Genomic DNA, 22,947 nt, shown 5'->3' on the forward strand with positions numbered 1-22,947 from the left:
AGAACAGGGTTGTCTCATCCCGATCCCATCCCAATAGTAATATTTTTTATTTTCTATCATATTATAATTATTAAATGTTAAAAATACAAAATGTTTAAGACATGTGTAATACAAAATGTTTATATTTATAGCTTTCAAGATATATGTAGTTGAATGGTTATTATTTATTTAGAGTTTGTATAGTTGCTTATGATTTTTGAAATAGTGAAAATAAATTTTGGAATTATAATGTTACTGATTATTATTTATTTAGACTTTTCTTTAAGAGAGCTAAGCCCAAAAAAACTTCAAAAAAAAAAAAGATGCTTTCAGAAGGGCTAGGCCCAAAGAATTAAAAATAGAAAGAGAAAAACAACCAAAATCCATTGCAATAGGTCTAACCACAAAACAAAAAATATTTTAAAAAAAGGACGTCCCGATCCCGCCCCAGTTTCATCCCCTTCCTATCAGGACAAGGATAGCACTGAGAAGGGACGGGACAGGGAACAGATTTTCTATCCTGTTCTTGTTCGTCCAGACGGGACCAGGATGAGCTTGTCCCGGTCACATCCCATCCTGTCTAGACGAATGTAAGTGAAAAGTGCTACTTTTTCACATTTGTTTCTAGGGGGGGAAAAAAAAGGAAGAAGAAGTAAAAAGTGATAAATATTTCACTTCTGTTTGCCTAAAAACAGAAGTAAAAAGTAATATTAAAAAAAAAGGAAGCATTTTTTGTTGGATTGGAAGTGATTTTTTTAAAATCAAATCCAACAAAAAAATGCCCTATATTTATTATCTTTATATAAATACATCCTCAAAGAAGAATTTGAGTAAAAATATAATAATCCAAATCTCAATATATATTAATAACAAGTGTTATATAAGTACTCAAAAGTTACAATAACAATGTCAAACCATACTAAAACAATATAAATGTATCTAATACAAGTGCAACCACAAACTTCACAGCTGATACTTGTGTTATACAAGTCTTTTAGCTATCTCCTCATGCTTAAACTTCATCAACTGCTCTCACCACCAGTCCTCGTGGCTGTCACAAGAGCTTGACACCGCCGCACAAGAGAGGATCAGGTGGGTTCAGAAAAACTACATGAGATTCCCTCAAGGCCTTCCACTAGAATGCAAAAATCATAAAAGAAAATAGAGCAAACCATGTAATAGGTAAGGATAAAAGGGGGGAAAAAGGCAAAATAAAAACGTAATTCACAAGCATAAGGGAAAATCACTAGAAATATGCAGCTTTCTTGTGAAAGTAAATAGAGTAATTCTCAAAGCTTCTCAATGTCATGATATAAAGACATACTAGCCAGTGCATTTCTTGCCACTGCAGACCGTGATCATGATGATTATCTAGTAGGATATATCACAATTATAAAAGCATATATGAAATTTCAGACTTCAGTTTATTTATATTTTTCATTTAATTGGATTGTTCACAAGTGAGTTTTCTTCTTTTCTTTTTCTTTTTCTTTTTTTTTTTTTTTTTTTTTTTGGTTTCTTGCCGGCACATTCTCTTAATTGACATAATAAATTATAATAGTGGCTAAAATTCATAAAATTTCAGGGAGTAACGCCCGCGTATTGACCCTCCAATTCAACGTGGAGGTACCCAAAGATGATCTTCGGTTGTTGCACTCCAAGTAGCATTCCTCCCAACACTCAACAGAATCGTCGTCGCCAATCTGGTACTCCTCTGTTTTCCCAAGTTATCGCCACCCCCTTCCGATTCCCCCACTCACTGAACGCTCCATACCATCAAAGCCACGTTGAGGCAACAGTGTGTGCGCGTCGAGGGAGAGAGATTGAGGAATTGTGCATGCACAGAGGGCGAGAGCAGAGCGCGCCAGCTGGGGTGGGGAAGATGCGTTGAGGCATACATATGAAACTAAAGAAAATAAAATAAAAACTAAAGTATATATTTGGTCTTTTAACTTTATCTAAGCTTTTAATTTAATCCCTTAACTTTAAAAAGAATATTTTTAGTCCTTTAATCCTGAAACTATTAGTTTAAATAATTTTTTTTATAACAATTATGATTATTTTGAAAATTAAACTTAATTTGCTAGCATCTGAAAATATTTTATTAATATTTAACATCTCAACATCATGATTTTTTGTTAACAATTTTAAGATTAAAAAACTAAAAGTATGCTTTTTAAAGTTAAGTAAAAGTATGTTTTAAAATTAAGAGATTAAATTGAAATCCTATATAAAGTTAAAGAACTAAATGTATATTTTAGCTTAAAATGAAATAAGTTATAAAAATTGTGAAGGATATTTTCGTCTATTTTATAAAACAGAGAAAATTTTCTACACTCTACTAAGAATGATATTGTTAATATAGCCACACGGGTGGGATATTATGAAACAAAAATAGTAATAATAGAACTCGCATAGACAAGGAATGAAAAAGAAAATAGGGAGAATTATAATGAGATCTATAAAAAAAAATTATTATTAAGTTTCAATGATAAATGATCAATTGTTATTTTTTGCTCTAGAACTTCTCAGCACAGATTGCTCTGCTTTTAGTAATTATATTCTCTATTTGACACTTCATAGCAATTCTCTCCATAAAGTATTAGAAATTTGGGATGTTAAAACTTCCCGTCTACTTTATTTTTGGTCCTAGTTTTATTTACTAGTTCCTCGCATTATTGGATGTAATAGCCAATACAATGTCTGTCATCCGTGCACGGAATGGTCAATATAATGTTAGTGTGATATTTGTATCAGTATAGTTTGATTTCCACAAGCCTTGAGATTGTATTTTAGCATTGGTCGAACCACTCTCTGGTCAAAAAAAAAAAAAAGGCATTGGTCGAACCACTATCATGAGACCCACATATACAAATGTTGGCTCAATAATTTGTCCCTAGGAAAATGGAGTGAAGGAGAATGGAGAAAAAAATTTAATAGGTTTGATTTGAAAAATTAGAAAAGTGGGGTTCAAAAATCTTAAGTAAGATAAGATTTAACATAAAAGAGTAAAAAAATTGATTACAAACTTTGAACCCTACTTTACTTTTCAAATCAAACCCATTAAAATGCTTCCTTCCATCTATTCTCCGATTTATACTTCAAAAGTATTCTCTCACCTAGTCCTTGTTTTTTTATATTCTTTTACGGACCAATTTATTTAGTGTTAAGGATACAATGATTTTTCTTTTCCTCCTAATTTTAATAGTAATATTGTAAATTGTGGGTGGAAGTTTTATGGTTTGACTTTTACATCTCTTTTATTATTAAGTATAGAAATGGAATCTCTAGAGTCCTTTTTTTTTTTGGGGCAATTCAACATATAACAACTTTGTTTTATTAAGAAGGATGGAAATGTTAAAAATATCATATAATAAATAATAAGAACTAGAGCGGGTACTTTGCAGTATCCAAGTTTATGCAGAAGAGTAACTTTTACTTTGACAAGGCCCCTTATTTTTCAGTATCATCCCATGATACTTGTTATCACGCGGTTTCCAATTCTTTTAATAGGTGTGCAAGTATTTAGAGATTGGAGAGTTTTTTATTGATCAACACTTGTGATTTTTGGAAAATGCTATATATGGGCAAACCTGAATATGTTTTAGGCAGTGTGTGTAGAAAATTGTCTTTAATTTATAATATATCCTCCAAACTTGTCTATAAATTAAACTAAAGAAGCGAAAATTTATGGGAAAAAACGCTGTGTAAATATTTTTTAAGCCAGGTTTGCTCTCTCTATATTGTATGTATATATGATGTTGCAACTGTTGGCAATATGTATATACTCCTCCAAAACTAAATGTAAAACCTATTTTGTAATATAATTTATATTACAAAATAGGTAGTATATTTAGAATCGGAGCAAGTGTGTGTGTGTGATGTTGCAAGAGGACTGAAACCTCCAAATAGTCGATCTCTGACCACTTCTTATGTATATGGGCAAAGAGGTGCCCACGTTCATAATATACATGTCACATCGACTACTACTGTTGTCTGCATATTGTCTACATACATATACATATATGGGTATTGCACTGTGCATGTGTAACACTTGGGGGAGAAGAGCACATACATGAAATACGTTGAAGACAGACTAACAAATAAAGTTCCATCTACAATGACTCAGAATCTGGGCAACTCAATCCTTCTTTCTTGACCAATGATAAAGCGTTGCTCAAAAAAAAATTTTGTCCTTCTCGAGACTCATATATACTATAAAAAGGCCCAAGAAAAAGGAAAACACAACAAAGAGAGTGACAGTACCAAAACCTTTAGAAACACCCAGGACAACATATATGCCTGTCCCAAATGCTATGATCATAAATGCCATTGCCCCCATGGTTAAAAACCCACAAGTACTAAGCAGGAATTCACGAAGTTCCTCGTCCACCTCATCCTCAACTTCTGGAATTGTTGATATAAAAAATAGGAAAAAAACAGTAGAAATAGAGAGCATGAATGAGAGAGAATCTGCAACAACAAATGCGATGAAAGCTGCATTATACCTTAATATGGGAGAGCCCTTATGTTCCCCTTCTTGAATCAGTCCTCCAGGCAATGTATATCCTGCAGTAAATGTCACCGTTGCAATTAAAGTTGCCACTACAGCGTAGGCTGTTGTTGTTCTAGCTAAAAGATCTTGACTATTTGTCTTGTATTGTTTCTCCTTTCCACCAACAGCCCTCTTCTCTTGTTTCTTCTCTTTAAGGTGCTTATCCAGAACTCGTCCTCCTAACTTTGCTCCAATAGTTTTCAATTTCCTTAACATTGCATTCTGCACCGCATAACACATATTAAATTGGATTCAGCCTATAAATGCTAAATAAATAAGTTGCATTTAACCATACTTACATGATCAATACAATCACATAGATTAAAAAAACCAAATCAAACTAGTGGAAGACTTATTTAAAGATGTTACGATCTTGACTAAAACAACATAAAATCAAGGTCTCATAACTTACCAGGCTTGAAAAGGGATGTTTTAGACTTATACGTGTGGGTATTAAGGCTATATAAAAGGGCTCTTCATTTAGAGTGTGATAGCTAAGAACTCAGATCGAACAAAACTAATGCACAGCATAGTAATTTTCTTTTATTCTATCAATCTCTACTCTTATTTTAAGTTACATAGTTCATACCATGATATTGAGGAAAAGTCGATGCGTGCATGCAAATGCTCAGAATATCAAAATAAATGTAGTCAATGAATTTATATATTGTGTGTTTTGTTACCTCAGAAGCTGAATCTGGAGGCACAACATCAACAGCAATATCGAGAGCAGTTTGACCATATTTATTAAATGCCAGTTTGTCCACTTTTGGGAACTGAAACATATTTGGTAACCGTGGATCTAAAAGAGGATGATAAGAATCATAGTCTTTCTTCCATTCTGGAGCTCGATGGGCAAGGAGGTGAAGTGGTGTGTTCCCATCGTCATCTTTCTCATTGCACAAGTTTCTTATTAGTGGCGCAACTTCAAAGATATGTTCTAGCAATGTAAATAGGAAACAACTTTCTCCCATCGCGGTGTAGTGAAGAGCATTTGAGCCCTGTTCATCCACCAATTCATAACAATCGGGCCAATATTTTAATATTGTTTTCATCGTATCTGCATTTATAATTGCTGCAAAGTGAAGAGCCTTCCTTCCTTTGTTATCTCTCATGTGTGCCGTGCTGCTATCTTTGCTTACCAACTCCTCTACCACATCTGAATCTACACAAAGTTCTGCCAAGTGAAGTGGAACCCAACCATTCTCATCTGCTTGTTTTGCTGCTGATAAGTTTCTTGTCACCAACTTCCGCACTACTCCTGTCATAGGTAACATCAAATTAAACAACAATTCATTTTATCTAAAAATAATTTGCTAATTTCCCACATGATCACTCTTGAAATTCAGAATGTTAATTAAAATTGTAACTATCATAATTTTATCAAAATGATTGTTATTTCAAAGAGCTTATATGAATTTGTTATTTCATTTTAATTAAAAAAAAAAGTTACTTTAAGCATGTAACTATGGAAGTTAATTGTTGTTGTTTTATTCCTAGAAAATTAGATATCCAAATGAAAGATAAATTGTTATAAATGATAAATTACAAACTCATACAATAAAATACCTGCGTCACCATGAAGGACTGCAGCATGCAAAGCGGTTCTGCCATTGGGGCCATTATATTGTGGTGAATTACTGTCATCCAATATTGTATCCACCACATTCCGATATTGTTTCTCAACAGCAATATAAAGTGGAGTTTCACCATCAACATTTTTACCAAATTATGCGCGACCTAGTTCCTCCTTTAATAAGACACCACCCACTTCATTGTGACCATAACGAGCTGCTTCATCCAAGGCTGTGTCCTTCTTATCATTTACTGCTCTTATAAGTCTTTTCTCCGCTCCAACTTCATAGATATGAGGAAGTTTAGCATAATCAATTAATTTCTTCACTGTTTTATGATGTCCATACCTTGCTGCTATATGAAGTATGGTATCACCCTTGACATTAGTCTTTAAAAGAAGTGCAGGACACATACCTAAAACCTCTTCCACAAATGTCTCTTTCACAGATGTCTCTAAAACACTGTCGGTCTAGTTTGTGAGGTGTATATGAAGGATTGTATTTTTATTTGGGGTTAGTATCGACTCAGTTTGCTCACCCTTCCCTTCAAAGGCATCAGTGTTACCTTTTACTGCAGCTTTGTAAAACTCAGGTTCCATGCATGCAATTGTGATAATAGTACAGTTGTTGAGATCAAAAAAAGGTTCAATTGATGTGATTTTGGTGGCTTCTGTCTGGCTGGAGGTAGCACTATCGGTTGTTATCTCCATCCAATTCCTTTCTCAACCTAAACCGTTTAGGAAATCCATCAGAAACAAAAACTTCGAATTTGTGACTGCCACAGCACCGCAGCTTTTGTAACTTAAAATAGTGTCCGAATGTTTCAACAAGAACAAAAGTACGGCCAAGAACAAGGACAAAGAGAAATAACGCAATCTTCTAAGCAATATCAACATATTGCAAGACAGAAAGCGACATGAAACCCAAAAACAATGAGAGAATATTTTGCGTGGATGTAATATATGTACCTCCAAAATAGCCGTTGAGGGAGCCCTGTAAAATGTTCAAACAGTAACTCTTGGACGCTACTTCTTCAGACAAATTTGTGGAGGTAGTGTGAGAGAGAGAGAAAGCAGATGAATAAGAAAGAGTGAAAGCGTATGGAGTGGTTGAAGGAAGGTGTATGATTGAAGAGGGTATATAAAGAGATAGACCATGAGCAAGTGGAATCAAATTGAGTCTCCTGCATTGAACCCAGCACTGTGCCAGCTCATGTATACACCTAGGCAATTATTTCCAAAACAAAATTCTGACTTTTAAACACTAAAAGACATATATGGTAATGTACAATGCTGACCACAAAACTAAAAGATTTCCTTCGTTTCTAATTTGGATATATTGGCCCAGTGTCCGCATGGCATAAACCTACTATAGGGTCCCTTAACCTGTATGACTAAGAATAGTACGGCCTAGGAGAGAGCGCTTTTGTGTGGTGGAGGTTTGAGAAAAAGCACAAGCCTACGATCAATGCATTTGAAGTTAAGGCCAAATATAATACAGTTAAAAGAAGGGCCAAATAATACAGTATGATAGCATTTAAATTTTATTTTAGTGCATTGACTCAAAGCACTTTGAAGAGAACTGGCAGAGGTAATTGATCTGTATACATGAACGACATGACACCACCCTGCTTCAGTTGAATTCAAATTGTGTAAGCCATTAACACCACGACATACAGCTTCGGGAGTTGTTTTTAAAATCCAAATTTTCTGCCAGAAATAACTTTGCAGGATATAAGTTTTCACGTCGAACCCTTTCTCCATAACCCCTTTATAAGTTCAGGATTCAGAACATCTTTGCCAGTGATGCAAGCACGGAACATCAGTCCTTCCTGGGAGATATGCAGCTGTAAAAACAGAGTCACAAATTAGTTTACTGTAATCACCCTTTCAATATGTTCGCAGACAAAAGCCACTAGAACAATCTCGTTCTAATGTTAATTATCATCACTATGCTGCTCTCTAGTACTACACAAAAGAAACCAATACTTTTGCAGGAGTGAAACAAAACCTGTTTGGTAGTTGGTATTGAGGGGTTGGGTTTGGGTTTGGGATTGACTAATCCCACGTTTTTATGTCTGGTATGGAGTAACGAGTGATCCAATCCCAATCTCATCCGTATTAGGAAATACAATCCCTCCCCCTGGTATTGTAATTCTCATCCTGGGATTTTTTTTTTTTTTAAACCAAAATGTCCTCTCCCTGTTGAGCGTCTTCCTCATCGGCCTTTATGGTCATCTCCTCAATCTCTAGTCACTGCTTTCTACTCCATCCCTAGCCCTTACCTTCTCCCATCCAAGTTCACCAGATCTATATCATGGAGTCCTTCTCTTTAACCCATCTCCTCAATGTCGTCTTCCTGGCCCTCTCTAATTTCTCCCTCCTCCAGTGTCGTCATTGTCTCCCTCGCCCACCCACCTTTTACGTCTCTATCGCCCAGATACCCCGCTGCATCAATGTCAGAAAGAAGAAGAAATAAGACTAGTATTCTAGTAACAATCAGAGAACGCAGAAAGAAATATAGGACGTAAAAAGAAATATAGAACACACAGAAAGAACAAGAACACCCCAAGCAAATTGCGGTCATGAAGAATTCAAACTTGAAATTGAGAGAATCCGTCTTCACTATTGGGATTTACAGAAACAGAGAATGACAAATATGGGTTGCAAGGAAAGAACAAAAGGCACTGACCCAAAAAAAATAAAAAAACAAACGAAAGAACAAAAGGCAAGGTTTTTTTTCCTTTGGATTGAGAACAAAAGGCCAGGTTTGCAAGGAGAGAAAAGCGGACGGCGAGAGTGATTGCTAGAAGAGTCTCAACGAATGGAATTAGGGTCAGGGTATCATATTGTTTTCACAATTAATGGCTGATTATAAAATGAAAATAATGAACCTATCCCCTTCAAATTAATCAAATATAACACCATACCAAACACAATTTTACAACCCCATTCCCAGGGGTCTGCATGCCTTGCTCAGCCAATCTCCTCCAAGCACGGTATGCCCAATACCCTCGTCCTTTTTCTTTTTTTTTAAAATTTCTATTAATTTTATTTTTTTTATTTACTTGAGATTAACTTATATCTAGCACTGTAAAATATTTTTTTAGTAGTATTCAATGTCTTTAATTAATTAATTTTTAACTCATTCAATATCTTAAAGCTTTTTCCAATAATACCAGTATCCTAAATTAATTATTTCTTAGTGAATCTATTATCTTGAAGTATTTTTTCAGTAGCAACCATTGACTATCCTAAATTAATAAATTTTTAGTGCATTCCGTATTCTAAAATATTTTTGTAACAACATTTAGTATTCTAAATTAATTTTTCTTAGTTAATATTTTTTTCAGTAGTACCTAATATCCTAAATTAATTAATTTTTAGTATATTTAATATCCTCAAGTATTTTTCAGTAATACCAAGTATCCAAATTAATCATTTTTTAGTAAATCTGACACCTTGAAGTATTTTTTAGTAGCACCCACTATCCTAAAATAATTTATTTTTATGAATACATTCAATATTTGGAAGTATTTTTTTAGTAACATTCAGTATTCTAAATTAATTAACTTTTAGTGAATTTAGCATCTAAAGTATTTTCTCAATATCATCTAGTATCATAAATTAATTTTTAGGGTATTCAACATGCTAAAGTATTTTTCTAATAGCCTAACTGACTGAAAAATATACTCTTATTACACTAAAAATTAACTAATTTAGAACAATTGGTGTTACTAAAAAACACTCTTTAGAGTGCTGCATATAATTTAACCCAAATAAATAAAAAATAAAATTAATTTTTTTTTTAAAAAAAAGAAAGGGGTAAGACAGTGAATTTTTTTCCCTGCAAAACAAGCTTGGCTTTGTGCTAGCCACAAAGAATCAATCATGTAAAAAGGCAAAGTAAAAAGCTCGAGACAAGCATTTAGAAGCAAGCATTCAAGAAGTAACCCAGCCCAAGATATTCCAATGCACAAAGGCATCAATGCGCAATCCCAAAATATTATCAAACCACCAAGTTCAAGTGGACAAGGTGATCTAAAGACTCATCTAAAGAACCACAAAAATAGAGAAAATTGTTATGAAATCTCCAATAAAAAAACATAAACAAAAGTCTCAATGATATCAGAACAGCATGCAAGAACAAGTTTCAAAATTAGAAATGATAACTGCTTACTTATTACTCAGACTTGTTTGTAATTATTTTCTTTTCTTAGAATCTCATTATTATTCTCTTAAGACCATACTTCTAAATATGAAAGATATTGCTTTCGCAACTTGATAGCCACTAAATAATAAAGGGAGCATCGGAAAATAAGCATATTTGTTTTTATTTTTCATTCCCATTTTAGTTTTCCCTCCTCATTTTAGCCTATTTTGTTAGAAACATTTAATCTTACCTCCGGTTTTTAATATAAAAGCTGGTTTGACTTTTATTTTGATCATAAATATAATACTCTAATCCACTTTATTTCTCATATCTATTCATTTTTGTTAAGGTAATTCTTATAATAATGATAGTTCTAACTAATACATTTGATTGACAAGGATATTTTAGAAAAAATAATACCTATTTATTACAAATAACTAACATAATTATTTTTTTAATTTATTTAAATTAGCCAACTAATTTTTATATTAAGTAGCGAAAGTAGTATACAACTTCGTTACATATCAAGATGAAAACTTGTTATTTCTATTCTCATAATAAACTAAAAACAGATTAAGTGGGGCCCACCTATGTCAAAATTACAAAAACAAATCTATTCACAAAATTACAAAAATATTTTAAATTCTATTAATTTTATTTTTTATTTATTTTGGTTAACTTGCATCTAACATTCTAAAATTTTTTTTATGTAGCACTCAGTTTCCTAAATTAATTAATTTTTAATCCATTCAATATCTCAAAATATTTTTTCAATAATACCCAGTATTCTAAATTAATTATTTTTTTTAGTGAATTCATCATTATAAAGTATTCTTTTAGTAGCAACTATCCAGTATCCTAAATTAATTAATTTTTAGTACACTCAGTATTGTAAAGTATTTTTTGCAATAACACCTAATATCCTAAATTAATTTTTTTTGTGACTCAAGCATCCAGAAGTATTGTTTTGGTAGCACTAAAGATCCTAAATTAATTAATTTTTAGTACATTCAATATCCTGAAGTATTTTTTTAGTAACAACCAATATCCAAAATTAATTATTTTCTAGTGAATTGAGCATCATGAAGTATTTTTCTAATAGCATCTAACATCCTAAATTAATTAATGTTTATTAGTGCATTCAGTATTCTAAAATATTTTTTTAGTAACATTTAGTATTCTAAATTAATTTTTAGTGAATTCAGCATTTAAAGTATTTTCTCAATAGAGCCCAATATCATAAATTAATTTTTAGGACATTCAACATGCTAAAATATTCTTCTAGTGGCCTAACTAACTGAAAAACATACTCTCATTACACTAAAAATTACTCTCCTGATTCTTAATATAAGACCAATTTAATTAATTTGATTAAATTAAGAAAGTTAGGTAAGTTAGTTAATTATAAGAAATATGACATATTTTTCTAAAACACCATATTCATCTTTTTTAATATCCTCTCCATCTTCTACTTAGTTATGGTTGAGGGAGATCCATAGGGCTAATTTAGACAAAATTGATAGATTTGAGACATAGGTCTTATATTTAGAACTAAAATCAACGGAACAATTAGGTCTTATATTAAAAACTAGAAAAGTAATTAATTTAGGATAATTAGTGTTACTAAAAAATATTTTAGAGTGCTGCATATAATTTAACCCAAATAAATGAATAATAAAATTAATGATTTAAAATAAAAATAAAAAGAGAGAAGGGGCCAGGATAGAGAATTTCTTTTCATGCAAAACTAGCTAGATTTCGAGCTAACCAGAAAGAATAAATCGTGTAAAAAGGCAGAGTGAAAAGCTCAGGAGGCAAGCATTTAAAAGCAAGCATCCAAGAAGCAATCCAGCCCAAGATACTCCAAGGCACAAAAGCATTAACGCGTAATCCCAAAGTACTACCAAACCACCAAGTTCAAGTGGACACCAAAAAACCAAGTGATTTAAAGATCCATCTAAAGAACCACGTGGGAATAATTGTTATGAAATCTCAAAATAAAAAATATAACCACTAAAAAGTTCCAGTGACAACAGAGTAACCTGAAATGACGAGTAACCTGAAATGACGAGTTTTAGGATAGGAAATAATAACTACTCACTTGTTATTATGACTCATTGATAATTATTTTTTCTCCTTAAAATCTCACTGTTATTCTCTTAAAAACATACTTCGAATGTAAAAGATGTTGGTTTTACAACGTGATAGCTCCTAGTTGATTAAAAGTTATCTCGATTATAGAGGGAGAAACGGAAAAAAAGCATTTTTTTTTTTATTCCCATTTTAGTTTTCCCTCTTCATTTTAGCCTATTTTGTTAAAGACATTTAATACTACCCCTAGTCCTTTATATAAGAACTTATTTTATTTTTATTTTAGTTATAAATATAAGATTCTAATATACTTTAAGTATTATTTATATTTGATGGTTATTTGATATAACCATCAAATATGTCCAAAACACTTGATGGCTATATCGAATAACCGTCAAGTATTTTAGACTCCTTTTAAAAAATGAAAAGCAACTGCTGCATTTTGAAAACGAGAGGTAGCAAGAGAACAAAGAACATATGTATATATATCAATCCAGTCAACAAATTAGAAACAGAAATTAATATTATATTTTAAAAAACCAAAAGTCATACAATTTACTTTATACTAAATGGAAAATTCGACAAGAGGAAGAAAAACAAAATTGGCCAAGTACTAAACCAAAATAAAAATTGCCCATTTACAAAAACCATAACAAAATTGTCTAAGTACCAAACCCAAAAGCACAAGACATTAAACTATGACAAATATAATAAAAAAATGACAAATATCAACATCAATATTGTCTTCTTGTCTATCTATTCTATGCCTACTGACAATACAATGTCATTGCCAACTCTTTCATAATTTTCTCCATCTAACTGGATGAATATTGCATGCAATATGTATCCACAGAGTATTGTATGTAAAAACAGAGAAATTAACGACGTTAGGTATAAATGTATAATTAACATAACTATTAATTGAACTTTGAATAAATACATGTTATCTTAGTAGGGAGTATGTTAGCTGTAACATCTCAGATTTTGGGCCTAAGAATGCAAGGAATAGCCTAAAATAAGAAAGCTATGAAGTCCCTATAAGCTGAAGTTCCAAAAATGTAAAAAGAAGTTTAAAGGGTTTTTAGGGACTAAACAGCAAATTGAGAAAATTCTAGGGACAACAATGTAAATAAAATTAGAAACTCTAGTGAAGTCTCAAAACCCAAGAATTAGAAATAGAGATAAATGTAGATCAAAGGTTATGTTAGGGGCCTTAATGAGGTGTATTATGGGGTGAAGCCGAACCAGAGGCAAAATCATAATTTTGAAAAGTTATCGGCCGAAAAAGGGTAAAAGTGAAAATTATGCCTGAAAATTACAAAAAAAATTATAGAAAATAGGAAATGGCATTTTAAGGCCTTTTTGAGAAGAGAAATGGAAAGATTGTTTAAGGAATCTTGGTGGTTAGAAGCAAAGGGAGCCAAAGAGAACAAGAGAAAACTTAATATTACAAGGTAGTGGACTTACCTTTCTTGTATGCTTGTGTGTTGATGTGCCATTGATGTTATGTGATGACAAATAATAATAATGGCATGTATAATTGACTATGATGATATATAGGAATGGTTATTGCATTGATGGAACAAGGATATACATGAAAAGAATTAATTATGTATTATTAATGCAACTTAGAGGGATAAATTATCCCTATATGAGCCATGAAATGGTGACACTATGAAAGTGAGGAAAATGATCGAATATACTCGTGAAATTTGGCATGCTTAAACTACATATCCTAAGATTTTAAAAAAAAAATAGTAGATCACTTAAAATGCATGTGTGTACTAAGAGTTATGGCTGCTCAAAGTCAGGGCAGAGAAACTAGAAACTACAGTTTTTACCAAATGAATAATAAAATTCTATGAATTAATTATTAATTGTGTAAAGTGGCTAGGATCAAGTCCATATTTATATTTTTTTTCTATAAAGAATCAAAATAGCTTCAAACAGAATTTTGAACCACCTCAATATGATTTTTTTTGTAATTAGTTATGAATTTTCAAAATTAAACCAAAAATCTAGAATTCACCAGTGGATAATAACTTGAGTAACAAATTTTAAATTTTTAATCTACGGGTTTATTTCGTGAATTGCTTGGACTGTAACACCTTCGAATGCATTCCAAAAGGGGTTTAAGGAAGGATGTTTCATTTTGGTATCAAAGCTAGGTTCTGGCAAATGTTTAAACAGAATAGAGGTTCTGATAAAGGTTCTGAAAAAAGTTTAAATGGAGCATTAGTTCAAACAAAGCCCAATATGATTAGTCCAACTAAAGTTAAGAGAATTCCTAAAGCATGGCAGATTGGCATAGATATAATGACAAAAAAGGTCATAAAGATAAACAAGTGGCCTAGAGAATTAAAGAGTTATGATGAAAAGAAAAATGACCTGAGAAAGTTGAGAGTTAAGAGAAAAGAAAATGCAGGAGGGTGAATGTAATAACAAAACTACTAAACTTTTAAATTAATCAACATTGAAAAATTAACCATGATAGGAAAGAGACTTTGTAAAACATTTAAAAGTACTACTATCATGGTTATATAAGCATCCTAAATCACATGCAATTAATCATAATAGAAAAGAGTTAAACCAATCAATAAATATGTCTATCATGGTTAAAAGAACTTTTCTAAATTTATTGCATTCAAATCGAGATTCACAATTAATAGGACTTTGGGCATTTTGAACCTAAAATGTCATTTTCAACCATAAGCCCATAACATGATATTACTCCCTCCGTTCCTTATTATAAGAGACAAATAATCGAATTATGTTGATAAAAAAAACAGTTAAAATTAGTTAAGAACAATTAATGTATAAAAAGTATAATTTTTTTTCCAAAAATGCCCTCATTAATAAGGAGAAAGAGCATGAGAGAGAATAATTAAATTATTAAAAGAAAGAGAAGTAGGAGAGAGAGAGTGTGTGTGAGTTGGAGATAATAAATATGGGTAAAATAGGAAATCAACACTAAAAAGTAGAGACAACTTTTAAGTGTCTCTTATATATAGGAATATACCATAAACATCAAATGTCTCTTATAATAAGGAATGGAGGGAGTACTAAATAGTACCTTTTATAACTTTCCAAAATCAAAAGTCATCTAGTGTCAAAGATCGTTGTGGATCCACAACTCATATCAAAAAGTCACATGCAAATACCTAGAGGCCTCTGACTCTCTACCAACATGCAGTCCAATAACAGTTAATCAAAAGTACATTGTCAAAATAACTAGTCTCAAAATAAATCAAAATATGTGGAAAGTGCCCTATTATGGCAATACATATCTATCCAAGACATTCAAAAGGGTGGAAGCGCTACAATTTTACAGTATACAGACGGGAACTATCACCTAGAAAAGTGTTAAATTAACAGGCAAGACAAAAGTCTCAGTAACCAATAATCCTACTTATCAAGCATACAAGTAAGTGCTCCTGAGGTGTCAAGTAATATAATTACAATTTCATAGCATTCAAACAAATTTTATATTATTAGAGCATATAGCAAAGTACAATCGATAATCCTCTCACCTCCCTTATATCTACCCACCTTATATTCTCTGGCTGAACTCATGGGCTAAATCCTCATTCATGTGACTGGTAATTAGACAAGCTCATTGATGAAGTGATATGGACCGACCAAAATCTACATAGCACAAGACTAGACCATAGGTTCCCTCTCTAATATACTAGTGTAATGAGTCATTAGGCTAAAGGACCAATCAGTGTACATCTGATGGCCCTACCACCTTGTATCCTCAACATGATTCACCCCCTTATATCCTTTTTGGTATAGTTCTCATTATCAACATCCGCCACTTCTCGCATATCAATGCTCAAAATATTATATTCCTAGTAAATCATTAACATGTCAAAATCAATTCAAATTTTCAATTCCCAGTTAATTCATAAACTCTTGACATCATCATAATCATAAACACATATATATTTTATAAAGAAAGTCCTATAAGATAATTTCAATAATAATATAGCTTCATAACTGATTTTATAATTCAATAATATTTCATAAATCCCGTATAATTTAAAATCAATCACAAACAACTTACGAGCATGAATAACAGGTGGAAAGTGGTTACCTCTAGCCCACTAGGAAAATGATTACCACAAGGTTAACCCCGTACTCAAACCAACAATCTAATAATTTAATCTACACAACCAATATATTTACATATCAATACACAAGCTATTTAATCAATTACTTGAGCATATATTTGTGTGTGTGTGTGTGTGTTAAAGTTTCTAATTCTATGCTAAAACCCCATACCTCTCATACCCCATAATTAAATCTTTTAGCACAAAATTATAATATCCTAACAATCCATATTTTTTGTTTAAACTGTCAAAATATTTACTTTAAATAAAGATTTTCTCAAATTTTTAAAAATATGAAATTATTATATTTAAATTCAAAAAAAATCTTATTTTAAACGTAAATCCAAAAAATAAACCATTAGAAATTCACTATACATCAAATACACTTAAGTAAATAATTTAATCAAAAGTTTCATGGTAGAAATATTATATTCTCCACAAATAAATATTTGTTTCAATAAAATTGTTAATTTAAAAATATTCGGTCAATCAATAAATAAAACTAAAATGATAAAAATGATTTACTAAAATAGCTCTACAATAGTATACTTATCTATTATCAAAACTCAACACTTGCTCTAAATCCTAAATCCAAAAATTTTCTCTAAATAGCATAAAGTTACTATCACTAGATAGATTTAGACAAATAGAAAAACTTTCATGAAGAGAATTTGATAAAAAGAAGTCATTTGACTTACCGAAATGATCTGTAAAGATTAAAATCGCATTCGAAAAAAAATGAGAACAGGGCTGTCAGAAGGGAGAAGGAAAAGACGATGAAATGCTTCTCTCTCACCCCACGGTTAAAATATAACTTTTGGAATAAATTCTAGTTAAAGACCTCATATTAAAATAAGATAAAATTACAGTTTAAAGCCTTATTTCCCCTTATTTTCTTGCATTTTCTTTCTTTTCCTTTGTCCATTTTATTATTTTTATTTAGCAAGTTTCTTATATATATATTTTATAAATCTCATTTTCAATAATTCTCTTTTCTTAAATTACCAGAGAATAAAACTCATTTATTAAGCATTAATCTCCTTCTAATGTTATTTAAATATTAAGAATAAAAACTGGGATGCTACAGTGAATGATTCTAAATTTGACAGAGAATGTTGAGTAAAGCCTAAGAAAGCAATACTGGCATCTGTAAGCAATCTTGGAGAATGATCAGTCAAGTTACTAGTTGAGTGGAGGTGACTGGTAACACCTAAGTTTCTAAGCTACTCAAAACACCATGTAAAAACTAATTTGATCTTACGGTCTCAATAATAAAGTTAACACTCAAAGATTCGGCTTTTTAACTACTACATCAAATAAACATGAGCAATAAAATCTATAATATAATTCGAGCATAATTATCGAAGTCTGCAGTCTCAAAGTCTAACATTACATAAATCATAGCGAAAATTTGAAATAAAACAATAAAGTCCATCAATTTAAGGAATTAACAAAATAATGATTGTGTCCTAGGGTCATGGCAAATAGTAAATAATCAAATTAACTCAGCATGCACTTGAGAAGTGTAAGAGCCACTAGCTCACTCCTCTGGTACCTTCCCTTGCTCTCTATAAGGATTGTCACCTGGAAAATGTTAAATAATTGGGGTGAGCACAAACGTCTCAGTAATCCAGAGTTCAACCATGTAGATATAACCATTATCCAAATATTTTCATATTAGCTAAGCAAACAAATATTGCAACAACTTAAATAATCATTAGCAAAATATGTAACTAATTTAATAATATACCATGTTCATATGCAATGGATGCTTCCTCCCTTATTGCTCCATCCAACCTTATTCCGCTGACTGGAACCATAGGCTTATAAACGGTCTGGCCCACACACTAGATTGACCAAAGCTACTCCAGTACTTAGGATGTATCTGGCCAAAGATACAGAGCCCAAGCCTAGATTATGGCTCCCCTCCTTAAAAGAACTAGGAGGTGTCACTGTTCCACGTTCCCCCTCTACAAACCTGGCCAGGTAAGTATTAAGGAACGGGGCTCTAAAAAGGCCAACCACTTTGCGCTAAGTAGAGGCAAGCCACGTGATCACAATTTGTCACATATATTAATATCATAAACTCCTAAGTCCAACCGCCTATGCATGTCATGAATATATAACAAATCTAGTATATGCAAGCATGCTTGAAAGAAAATGAATTACCATAAATTTTCACAAAAATAACCAAGACACATTCATGCTTAAAAGAGAAGTCAAATAACATAGAAGATAATACAATTTTATTCTTTCACCTTTTTAGTCTTATCTATTTATTTGTATCAATTAAGTCAATACAGTTAATACAAATTTGATCATGATAGATAAAGATTGAACACACATAGAAAAACCCCAAGTTACCTGGTATCCTCAGGATCACAAGTAGTTAAGTATCAAATCCCAAGTAATAAGGCTCTCAATGAGAGTTTACAAAATCACACAAATACATAAAAGAATTAATATTTGGACCATACCAATCAAAGCATATCCTTAAGATATCCTAAAGTCTTAAAGTTTTCCAAAATACACAAAGATATATTATATTAATATATATATTTTTATTATATTATTATTTTTGAATAATTATCCTCTTGTAATTTAAGTTAATCTCTAGTAACCTACATGCAAAAGAATTTTTTTCTTTCTTTTTTTATTTTTTTTTTTCACTTTGTGCGTCTATGCATACAAGTGATCAGGAAAGAAGGGACATGAGGACAGAAAGCAAAGGATGTGAAGAAAGGGAGGTAGTTTCAAGAAAGGACAAAGATGACAACTTTATGATAACAATCATGCCTTGTACCTATTAACATATATACACACACACATATATATATATATGTATATACATATATATATATAAAATCTTGAGTGGATACTGCCTCGAGGGAAAGGTTTTAGAGAGTCTAGGTGAATGAATATGTGGAGAGTGGATATCCGTTAGCAATAAAGTTTTAACTTATTTTTCTCTAAAATTTTAGATGCCAAACAACTCTTAAAAAAATTCAAGTCCTTCTTTATACAAATCTGTTCAAGTCAAGCATAAAAGAATATATGTTAAAGTGAGAAGAAAGGGCATACTGGATTATATCGATAGCGTCGTAACGGATGTGAATATGTGTGTGTGTGTGTGTGTGTAAAACAAGTCCACGCAGCACCAGGTGATTAGAGGAAAAGACAAAAAGTTTCAATTCCTGCCATACATATGTGTTTATATTCATATAAAGGCTAGGACTACAAGTGGAAATTGTAGGTTCAGAAAGCTACTATGCCTAGGTTATGCAAACACGTGATTCAATATGGGAAAAGATGAAATAGGAGTAGTTGGGTGGCACTTTACGAAACACAAAATAACAAGGGGAGTTAAAGCAAGAAAAAGAATGAGAAAAGAGAGAAAAAGAGAAGGAAGATGAGTACTTGACGGCTGTAGGAGATTTGAATGAAAGTATCCTAAAATAACTAGGTCTAGGCTACCTATATAAACTCTTAGAATATATAAAAAATTAAATTTGAATATGACTATTTGATTATACGATAATCTGCACAAAATTAGTTGAGATCTATTAAAAACAACCCAGATTTTTTTATTAAAAAAAACTAATTTCAAGATACAATTATTTGTAATATTTTGGGTTTTATTTCGTTTCACTTTATTATTATTTTTATATATATACTTATTGTCATATATTTTATTAATTTTTTTAATTAATTTTTTTAGATACCTTTTAAATAATAAAAGAAAATCTACTCTTTCTAATTATTATACATATATAAGTAATTCATATATATATATATATATTAACTAACTGACTCTAAAATCTAAATAAATTTGAGATGTTACATGACTTATTTAATTATTTAGGCCTGTGGTCTAGAGTCTCCTAGAGGTCTCGGCACGACTTGGACAGGTGATAGTATTTCAGGGTCATAGTGGATCCTGAAGAGGCTTATGCTAGCAATAGCTTTCGAGTTCATAGTAAACCAAGCCTAAGTATAGCAGCTAAACTATAAGAGTAAGAGTACAGTATCTATTTAGGAAGATGATGACTAAGGATGAGTTTGAGATATAGAAACCTTATCTGCGGTCAATTAGTACAAAGATAGTATCCTTGACTTCTCCATAGATACCTTTATTGTTAATTTCACCGAGCTCGATTCTGTTATGATCAATAGAGAAAGATATGAAAAGCAAGCATTAAAAGGACTGAGAGCTATAAGTCCTAAATGGTATGCATTTAAGCAAGCTAAATATGAAATAAGAATGTGAAAGAAAAGGAGTTAGGCCCTTGAGGTAAAGATGAGAATGGTAGGGTATGCCAAAAAGACCTGATAAGGGTAGTATTTGAGGAACCTGAAATGCCATTATTAAGTAGCAGTTTTACCCAAGAGGGGGTGAATTGGGTGATAAAAATTGTGCTCTTAAAAACAAATAGCTAAATCAAGAAAAGTAGATAAGTTTTGAGAAATTTCATCGAAGAAGAGTTAGAGAAGAAAAACAAGCAAGGCTTTATACTGGTTTGGTATCAACCACTTGACTTACATCCAGTTCTTAGAACATCTTTGAGTTTCTTCACTAAACTCTAAGATTCAATGGGCTTTTGGCGCCACAGTATAATAATTGAGCTTTCTCAATCACTCCTCCTTACTTCCCATAAGGATAAAATCCCCTCAAGAGTCTCACACTCTTGAATTACTCGCTAATTGAGTAAAAAGATTTACAGTCTCTCTCTAAGAGTATGTATAAAATGAACACTGACACTCAGACTTAAGAAACAGAGTATTGAATACAAGGAATTAATTCGACAGATGGTAGTTCCAGTTCATTCATTGCTTCATTCAATGCTCTTCGTGTTTTATACTTAGAGAATCTTAATTATCTGTTAGACGCAAGGGGTTGTATTCATTGAAGTAGCGTTTGTATAGGTTGGTAGTTGCAACGGTTGTTTTGTATTTAATGTGTTTTTGACAGGTAGCTTAAGCCTACAATAATTTTTCATTGAGCCTCGTAACCTATAGAAATACCTCTGTAATAAATGTGGTAAGTTACTTCATCAGAGAATACAAATAATCAAAAGAAAAAATGATCAACCTTGGAATTTATCTTAAGAATTGAAATTCACAGATCAGAGAGCAGAGAATCACATAATTAATTCTTCAGAGATCTCATCGATAAATAGCCTAATTAATAAGGTTATCAATTAATTGGAAAGGTGAGAAATTGAAAACAAGACTCATTTATCAAAGGCATTAACGAGCAAGGTGTTTATGGAAAAGGTTATTGATAAAGAGTAAAGGATAAAACAAAGAGATTTATCATGAGGATTCTTCAAAAGCTAAGTGAAAATATTTGTTACTTGAATCCCATCTAAGTCAAAGGCCATTTTGCTTTGGAAAAAAAATATAAAATAAACAATAAAGGTTGAGAAAAGCTTAAAGATAGAATAATATTATATTTTTCTGAAAGTAGTGTGAAGAACACATTTAGACAAAATAACTGATCTTGATAGAGGATGTTATCGATAGCTTCCTCTATAAAAAAGGTTATCGATAATTGAGATAAAATTTCAAATCCATTTTAAACAATTTTACCAGAAAGGTCATCAATAATCATGTTTATCGAAGAGTTTTTAAAAAAGACTCTTAAAAAAATTAGACAGAACTAATGAGAGACAAAAAAAGTGACATTTATCGATAAGGTTATCTATAAATTTCACTTCTAAAATTAAAATATGGAAAGTTTTATCAAACAACCTTTCAATCAACATAAGTGATTCAATAAAACTTTAGCAGAACAATGCTTGCTCAATTTCTGATCATGTTGTCAAAGATTATAGAAATTGATAAACACATCGATAAGCCAATACACATTAATTGATTGTAGTGCAAAGAAACTTACCCATTTATCTAAGAAGTGATCAAAAACCTTATTTATTGATAAGGTCATCAATAAATGCTTAACAGTAAAGGTAAATGCAAAGAAACTTAAGTATTTATTCAAGAAGTGATCGAAAACCTCATTTATCGATAAGGTCATTGATAAATGCTTAACAGTAAAGGTAAATGCAGAGAAACTTAACCATTTACTTTGTTATCATCAAAATTTTAAGTCTAACAGCCATAATATAGGAAAATATCCTCAAGACAGATAAGCTGTCACGGCGTTATCATAAAAGAATGTGCCTAAATAATAGAAAGAATGTGAGCAATAATGATTAAATGCTTAAAGGTGAGGACCATGCTCGTGTAAATGACATAAAAGTATGAAACAATGGGATGAGTAAATACAAGTCTATGATCAAAACCTGGCAATCAAGAATAATGAAAAATTGAAAGGTCCAAAGTTGAGTATAAGTGGAAATATCATCCTTAGTTAACCTCTCATTAAGGGTAAGGATAGAGTTTAACCCGAAAATTTTAAAGACGAATCTCTTTTAAGAGGGGAAGAATTGTAACATCCCAAAAATGCAAATAATAGCTTAAAATG

The 22,947-nt window shown here is 31.5% G+C and overlaps 1 protein-coding gene across 1 annotated transcript; it reads right to left on the minus strand.

Annotated features, from left to right (window-relative positions):
- Window positions 1–1,033: 1,033 nt before the first annotated feature.
- On the minus strand, window positions 1,034–14,399 carry LOC114757596 (protein ACCELERATED CELL DEATH 6-like). The gene is made up of 6 exons (XM_028946676.1): window positions 14,395–14,399; window positions 6,104–6,215; window positions 5,218–5,795; window positions 4,246–4,756; window positions 1,740–1,885; window positions 1,034–1,114 (listed from the first exon to the last, which is right to left on the minus strand). Exons 3-6 carry the CDS (start codon window positions 5,647–5,649, stop codon window positions 1,034–1,036), a joined length of 1,170 nt encoding a protein of 389 aa, XP_028802509.1. The 5' UTR covers window positions 5,650–5,795; window positions 6,104–6,215; window positions 14,395–14,399.
- Between the last annotated feature and the right edge of the window lie 8,548 nt (window positions 14,400–22,947).

This window comes from Neltuma alba, unplaced genomic scaffold (assembly GCF_004799145.2).
Source record: "Neltuma alba isolate B1F8T4 unplaced genomic scaffold, ASM479914v2 tig00001496_pilon, whole genome shotgun sequence".
NCBI classification, from domain to species: Eukaryota; Viridiplantae; Streptophyta; class Magnoliopsida; order Fabales; family Fabaceae; genus Neltuma; species Neltuma alba.